The sequence below is a fragment of the Orycteropus afer genome, unplaced genomic scaffold (genome assembly GCF_000298275.1).
Source record: "Orycteropus afer afer isolate SDZICR_OR568_19922 unplaced genomic scaffold, OryAfe1.0 scaffold00136, whole genome shotgun sequence".
NCBI lineage: Eukaryota > Metazoa > Chordata > Mammalia > Tubulidentata > Orycteropodidae > Orycteropus > Orycteropus afer.
In genome coordinates this window covers 888,869-897,289 of record NW_006921723.1, presented here as the reverse complement: position 1 = coordinate 897,289, position 8,421 = coordinate 888,869, and the positions used below count along the sequence as shown (strand labels likewise).

Here is an 8,421-nt window from a genome sequence, read left to right as displayed (position 1 = left end):
GTATACATATACACACATATATATTATATATGGAAAGGTCCCTGAGGGTTACGTACAGTTTGCACTCAACTACTAACTGAAAAGTTGATAGTTCAAACCCACCCAGCGGCTCTGCGGAAAAAAGGCCTAACAATCTGCTCCCATAAAGATTAAAGCCAAGAAAATCTATGAGGCAGTTCTGCTCTATAACATGCAGGGTTGCCATGAATCAGAATCAACTTGACAGCAATAGATTTGATTTGGGGTGTGTGTGTGTGTGTGTGTGTATGTGTGTGTGTAGAGGAGGATGTACTGAAAAACCCAACCAAACAAACTCACTGCCATGGGGTCAATTCTGACTTACAGAAACCCAATAGGACAGAGTTGAACTGCCCCACAGGGTTTCAGAGGCCGTAAATCTTCACAGAAGCAGCTGCCTCATCTTTCTCCTGTGGAGCAGCTAGCCGGTGGATTCGAATCGCCAACCTTTTGGTTAGCAGACCAATGCTTTAACTACTACACCACCAGAGCTCCTTCAGTAAAAAACCTAATGTGGCAAAAGTGCTGATTCTGGGGAGAGATGTACGTCAGGGGTTCTCAGCCAAGGGCAATTCTGCCCCCGGGTGCATTGGTGATGTCTGGAGATGTTCGTGATTGTCACAACAGGGAAGGGGGTTGCTACTTGCATTGAGTGGCAGAGACCAGGATGCTGCTCAACACCATACAGTGCACGGTGTAGCCCAGAGCATGATCTGGCCCTAGATGTCGGCAGTGCCAGAGCTGAGAAACCCTGGGATATGGAAGCTCTTTGCACTATTCTTGCAATTTGGTATAACATTTATATAAAAATTAAAGTAAAAAAAAAAAATCCCCTTCGTTCCTAGGTTTCAGCACACACAAAAAAAATCCCCTTTGCTTTTGCTGCTTACTTTTCTCTATGACAAAATTTAAAACTAAACAAATACTACAGGCAAATCCATAGAGACAGAAAGCAGATTAGTGGTTGCCAGGGGCTGAGGGAGGGGGAAATGGGGAACGACCGTTAATAGATACAGGGTTTCTACTTGGGGTGATAAGAATTGTTTTGTTTCACTAGTGCCCTCTAACAGAAAATACCACAAGTGGGTGGTTTTAATAAACAGGAATTTATTCTCTTACAGTTTAGGAAGCTAGAAGTCTGAGTTCAAAGTGCCAGCCCTAGGGTGAAGGCCCCTCGGGAGCTTCTTGTTCCCAGCCCAGTAGGGCTGGAGGCGTCGCTTACCTCAGGCAGCTGCTGGCTGCTGAGGCTGACAAACCCAGGGTTGACAAATAAAATGGTACAGTCCCAAGATTATCGAGCAACATAGCAGGCCACTCGTTCAAGTCCAGAAACAGTCCCAAGATGGGCAGACAACATGGCAGGCCTGATGACTTGGCCAAATGCAGGATCCAGATGTGCCAAGAAGCTCAGAGACCTTTCTCAAGGCTTCTGCTTATATACAGGAAGCAGGCCACATCCCTAAGGCAGCTACTCAGCTGCTCACAGTAGCTTTCACCGTGGAGCCATTACCAGTCTCATCATGAGGAATACTACTACATCCAGCTGCCCGAGCCACTCAAAACCAGGCCCAGCCAAGTTGACACAAAACCTTAACTATCACAAGAATGTTCTGGAGTTAGATAGTTGTGAGGTTTGGACAGTTTTGTGAATATACTAGAAACCACTGACTTGTACGCTTTAAAAGAATGAAAATACCTCATGCTATCTGAATTGTATTGGGTTGAACAGTGTACCCCCAAAATTTATGTCCACCTAGAACCTGTAAATGTGACTTTATTGGAAATGAGGTATTTATAGATATAATTAAGTTAAGATGAGGTCATACTGGATTGTTGTTTTGTTGTAAGGTGCTATCGAATCGGTTCTGAATCCTAGTGACACCACATGCAACAGAATGAAACACTCCCCAATTGGGCACCATCTGCACAATTGTTACTATGCTTGAGCCCATTGTTGCAGCCTCTGTGTCAACCCATCACATTGAGGGTCTTCCCCTTTTTCGCTGACCCTCTACTTTACCAAGCATGATGTCCTTCGCCAAGGATTGGTCCTTCCTGACAACATGACCAAATTACACGAGAGGAAGTCTCACTATCCTTGCTTCTAAGGAGTCCATGGCATGTTCAATATTCTTCATCAACGCCATCATTCAAAGACATCAATATTGGATTGGGTAGGCCCTAAATCCCATGTCTTGTGTCCTTATCAGGAGAAGGAGACCCAGAGACCCAGAGGGAAGACGGCCACGTGAAGATGAAGACAGAGATTGGAATAAACCATCTATAACCCCAAAATGCCAAGGATTGTGGTGAATTGTAGTCAACGTCATGAGACAAAGTGTATGTGAACTGCTGTATGGAAAGTGAATTTGCTCTGTAAATTGTCACCCAGATCACAATTAAAAAAAAAAAAAAGAAAGAAAAAAAAAAAAGAAATGCCAAGGTCTATCAGCAACCACCAGAGGCTGGAAGAAGGAACATTTCTCTCCTAGAACCTTAGAGGGAACATGGTACTGCCTTAATTGTGAACTTCTAGCCTGAGGAATTTCAAGAGAATAAACTTATGTTATTTTAAGCAACTCAAAACCATTTGAGTTGACCCTGACTCACAGTGACGCCCTGTGTGTCAGAGTAGAACTGTGCTCCACAGGATTTCAATGGCTGGTTTATAAGAAGTGGCTCACCAGGCCTTTCTTCCAAGGTGCCTCTGGGTGGCCTCGAACCTCCAACCATTTGGTCAGCAGCTGAGTGCTTAATTGCTTACACTACCCAGGGACTCCACTTAAGCCTCTCAGATCCCAGAGCTTTGTTTTGGCAGCCACAGGAAACTCATACATGAATTACATCTCAATTTTTTAAAAAATAAACAAAAACAACAGAGACTCACCGAGAAGCCACGATATAGCCCAGAACGTGGGCTACCAGGAGCTGGCCATGCGTCTGCTCCAGGCGGGCACATAGCTGGTGCGTGGCTTCCTGGGCAGTGGAGGCCAGAGGAGCGGGCACGGAGAAGGAGGCCCACTTCCGGGCCTCCTCGAAGGCTAGCCTCAGGAGGCCCGGGTGCCCGCACTCGGGGAGGCTGGCCCACAACAGGTCCTTCTGGGCCTGGCTCAGCGTTCTCCTCGCGGCCACCAGCAGGAGCTGAATCATCTCCTGCCCCTGGTTCGCAGAGAGGGGCTTCACCTCCCAGTAGGCCCCGGAGTCTGGGAGTGTCTGCCGCACTGTGTCCAGCATCCCCTGCTGCTGCCCTGAGCACACCGAGAGGATGAGATGGACCCTCGGGGGGCACTGAGGCGGCAGCCAAGAGACCCTGCGGGTGTGGCGGACAGTGTCGAGGTCGTCCAGGCCATCCAGAAGGATGACCAGGGCCTCGAAGTTTCTGTGGGACACGGTGTGGAGGAGGCTGTGGAAGAACTGGACCACTCTGGTGTGGGCCTCCAGGACCTGGGCAGGTGGTAGGGGCAGCCCGAAGGCCAGGCACACCTGGAAGCAGATGCTTTGGAGCAGGCCACGGGAGTCGGCACTCATCTGTGAGGTCCCCAGAAGACGCAGGACCGTTACCGTCTTGTGACCTAGAAGTCCTGGCACTTGCTCGGCCAGTTTGCACATCAGTGCTGTCTTTCCGATGCCTGGGGGTCCATAGAGCACCAAGGGGCTGTGGGGGGCACTGTGGCTCTGCCGTAGCCGCTGCCCGAACTGGGCCAGGAGCTCCCGGCGGCCACAGAAGGTGCGTGAAGCCTCGGCACTCTGGCCCAGGTGGTGGCGGATGTCCTGGTACAGCCAGGCCAGGTCCTGCGTGGCCGCCTCCAGCTCACGGATATGCTGCAGGACCTGGTAGTTGGCCCTGGTCACAAACTGCTCCCCCAGCTCCTTCAGGTACCGGGCGTGGGCCTTGTTCTTTGGGTTCACCAGGTCACGGCTCCACGGCAGGTGGTGGGTCTTGAGGGCATCGGGGTGCTCTTCAGCAATGCGCCCTTTGAGGCTGCTGAGAAGGTTCTGGGCGTCTGTGTCCAGGCAGCCATCTGGAAGCCGGTCCACCAGCCGCAGGGCACAGTCATCCAGGATATGTCTGTTGAGGTCCTGGATCTCACGCAGGAAGATGGTGGCACCCTGGTCCCCGTCTTCTGAGCTCAGCAGGCCACGCTCGATCTCCCACTCAATGACTGCAAAAGGGAAAGGTTAAAATGCGACAAGTTGCTCAACACTGTTAGTCATTAAAAAGAAAAAGTTGCTTCTAAGTCAACTCTGAACCACAACATCCCTGGGGTGTCGGAGTAGAACTGAGGAGTTTTCAATGGGTGATTTTTAAAAAGTAAATCACCAGGCCTTTCCTCCAAGGCACTTCTGTGTAGACTTGAACCACCAAAACTTTTGGTGAGCAGCCAAGCAAATTTCCCATTTGCACCACGAGGAACTCTCCTTTAGTAATTCAAAAAACCAAACTCACTACCATTGAGTCAGACCCGACTCATGGCGACCACTTCATGGGTTTCCGAGGCAGTATCACTATGGAAGTAGATTGCCCAACCTTCCTTCCGAGGAGCAGCTGGGGGGTTTGAACAGCCAGCCCTCTGGTTAGCAGTCAAATCAAAACCACACTGAGATACCACCTCACTCTCTCTAGGATAGCTATCATCAGAAAAACAGAAAATAACAGGTGTTGGTGAGGATGTGGGGAAATTGGACCCCTCATGCATTGCTAATGGGAATGTCAAATGGTGCAGCTACTGTGGAAAAATTTGGCGGTTCCTCAAAAAGTTAAACATAGAACCACCATATGACCCAGTATTTCTGCTCCTAGGATCTACCCAAGAACCTAGAAAGAAAGAACTCAAGCAGATACATGTACACCAATGTTCACTATGGCACTATTTATAACACCCAAACGTTGGAAATTACCAAGCGGTCATCAACAAGTGAACTGATCAACAAAATGTGGTCTACCCAGATAGTGGAATATTATTCAGCCATGAAAAGGAATGAAGTTCTGATACATGCTACAAAATGAATGAACTTCGAAAATCTTATACTGAGTTAAAGAAGTCAGTCACAAAAGGACAGACATTATATGAAACCCATTTACATGAAAAGTCTACAATAGGCAAATCCATGGAGGCCAAAGAAGTTTGGAGTCCTGGGATGGTGTGAATGGTTAACAGGCTCAGCTGTGAACTGAAAGTCTGCAGGTGTGAGTCCACCCTGAGGCACCTCAGAAGAAAGGCCTGGTGATCTGTTTCTGAAAAATCACTGTTGAAAAGTCCATGGAGCACAGCTGTACCCTGAGACACAAAGAATCACCGTGAGTCAGAACCAACTCAGCAGCAATTTTTTTTTTTTCCAAGGAAGTTTGATGGTTACTTGGGGAAGGGCGGAGTGGCAAGTGACTGCTTAATGGGTATGGAACTTCTTTTGGGGTGATGAGAATGTTCTGGAAGTAGATAGAGGGGACAGTGGCACAACATTGTGAATGGACTAAAAGTCAGGGAATTTGCAGTTTTCAATGGCTAATTTCATGCTATGTGAATGCTACCTCAATTTTTAAAAAGTCAGTGCCATCAATTAGGGTCCCTCCCTCCCTCATATTCAATACATATTTCTTGAGCTCCTCTGGCTCCAACCTCTGTTCTTGACACTGAGATGTCAGCAGGGACTGAAACACACAAGCCCCTGCCTCATGGACAGTCCAGTCTAAACCAGTATGCACACACAAAGGGACGGACAGCTGATGGATGATGAAGCATCGGGGACAGGCAGGGAAGTACAGGCCCGGGGGCTGCAGAAAAACTTCTGCAGAGGCACAGAAGCCAAGGAGGCATGGAGGCTAGAGAGAGTTTTTAATGAGACTGGAGGCTGGGTTCCTGGAGGCATGGAGACCAGTTCAGTTTTTTCCTAGAGCAGAGGAGAGCAAACTTTTTATTTAAGGGGCTGACAGTCAATAGTTTTCATTTTGCAGACCACAGAGTCTCCGTCACAGCTACTGAACTTTGCCCTTATAATGTGAAAGCAACTAGAAACAGTAGTAAACAAATGGGTGTAGCTGTGTGCTGATAAATCTTTATTTACACAAACAAATGGAGGGCCAGATGTTTGTGAAGCTCTGCCTTGGAACATGCCCCAGCTGCCCTGTTACTGTAGGTGCCTTTGACTTGGCTCTAATTCACGGCAACCTACGTGTAACTGAGTGGAATGTTGCCTGGTCCCTCTCCATACTCATCATGGTCGCTACATTTGAGCCCATTGTTACCTCCACCGTGTCAGCCCATCTCCTGGGGCGTTTCCTTACTTTTCGCTGATTCTCTACTTTATCAACCATGATGCCCTTCCCCAAGGATTGGTCTCTCCTGGTAACACATCCGGAGTAAGCAAGACGTCTCTCCATCCTCATTTCTAAGGAACATTCTGGCTGTGCTTCTTCCAAGACAGATTTGTTTCTTCTTCTGGCAGTCTACACCGTCTATATTCAGTATTCTTTGCCAACACCGTAATTCAAATGCATCACTCCTCTTCCTTCCGTCTTCCTTATTCATTGTCCAGCTTCCACATGCATATGAAGCGATTAAGACCCTGGCTTGGGTCAGGCTCACCTTAGTCCTTAAAGTGACATCTGTTCTTTTCAACACTTGAAAGAGGCTTTTACAACAACTCTGAGGACTCATATTTTCTGGAGCCTCCGGTCACACCAACCTCTCCTTGCAGGCTCTTATTTTGAAATAGCAGTCAGACCTAAGAAGTTATTTTTGAAGCTGCTCTGGGCTCAGGGGCAGCTCCCATATCTCTGCCATGGAGCAAGCCAGGCCCTTGGGGACCAGCTAAGCCTCAAAGCCAAAGACTAGAGTCACTCAGCTGTCCTCCTTGCAAGGGAGGGCCGCACACTCTCTCAGTACTGTGAATACTGCCCCATGAGGGCGGTTAACAATCCCAAGACTGGATCCTTCTCAGACACGTTTGAAACTGATTCAGTGCAAGCCCATGGGCTCTGCCACCTACAGGCTGTGAGACCTTGGGTAAGTCACTTCACCTCTCTGAGCCTCCAATTGCTCACCTATAAACATACCAGAGATCATGGCAATGGCAGCACTGGGCAATGTTTCCTTCTGTTATAAACCAGGTCACTGTGAGTCTGAGCCAACCCGACAGCAGCAAACAACAACATGGGTTCCAGGTCCAGCTGACGAGCACTTGTGAGGATGTTCTGGTAGCATAGTGCCTAAGGCACTTGACTGCTAACCAGAAGGCTGGTGGTTCAAATCCACCAGCCACTCCTCAGAAGGAAGGTTGGGCAATCTACTTCCACAGAGATACTGCCTCGGCAACCCAAGGAGGGGTCGCCATGAGTCAGGTCCGACTCAACGGCACATAATAACAACAACAGCACTTGTGAAAAGTTGAATAAATAAAGCCAATCTTGAAAGGTTATAGTCTGTGTGATTCCACCTTATATAACATTATTTTTTTTTAATTGTGATAAAAATAGATACAGTAAAACCTATGATAGCTGGAGTCTGTGTAAGCTCGAAAGTTATCAGAGAAGGAAAAACTCAAATATTTTCCACCATAGAGAAAAAAACAAACCCACTGCCATCAAGTTGATTCCACTCATAGCAACTCCTCTTTGGGTTACCGAGGCAGTATCTCTACAGAAGCAGATTACCCAATGTTCCTTCTGAGGAGTGGCTGGTGGGTTTGAACCACCAGCCTTCTGGTTAGCAGTTAAGTGCCTTAGGGGCTATGCCACCAGAGAAGTGATAGAGAAAGGAATGGCTGGACCCTGTCAAAGGCAGAAAACTTGCAAGACCTGGAAAAACAATCCCATCGGGTTCCATCTCTCACAGTTTTCATGTTTTAACCATTTTTATGTGTGCAGTTCAGTAAAATTGATTGTATTCATCATATGGTACAACCATCACCACTATCTGTGTCCAAATTTTCCATAACCCTAAATGAATCTCAGTGTCCCTTCACCAATGCCTCCCCTTTCTCCCATCCCCAGTAACCACTTTGGTCTCTGTTCATTTGCCTGTTTTAGGTATTTCATTTAACCAGGGTCATGCAATGTTTGTCCTTTTGTGTGTGACTTCTTTCATTAAGCATTGATGCTTTCAAGGTTCATACACACTGTGGATCAGGACTTTATTTCTCTTTATGGCTAAGTAATAGTCCATGGTATCAGATAGCGTTTCACTTCTATTCATAATATTTTCAGTGACCAGTTTTTCCCAAATTGGATGGCCCCATCCTTCATCCAGGAGCTTTGGTGGCATAGTGGCTAAGACACTTGCCTGCTAACCAGACGGCTGGCGGTCCAAACCCACCAGCCACTCCTCGGAAGGAAGGTTGGGCAATCCTACTTCCGTAGTGATACTGCCTCGGAAACCCAAGGAGGGGTCGCTATGAGTCGGGGCT

The 8,421-nt window shown here is 47.7% G+C and overlaps 1 protein-coding gene across 1 annotated transcript in view; it reads right to left on the bottom strand.

Annotated features, from left to right (window-relative positions):
- Positions 1–8,421, bottom strand: part of NWD1 (NACHT and WD repeat domain containing 1) — a 117,203-nt gene that overhangs the window by 84,823 nt on the left and 23,959 nt on the right. The window contains 1 exon segment of the mRNA XM_007945452.1: positions 2,906–4,181. Within this exon segment, the coding sequence (XP_007943643.1) occupies positions 2,906–4,181 (1,276 nt within the window).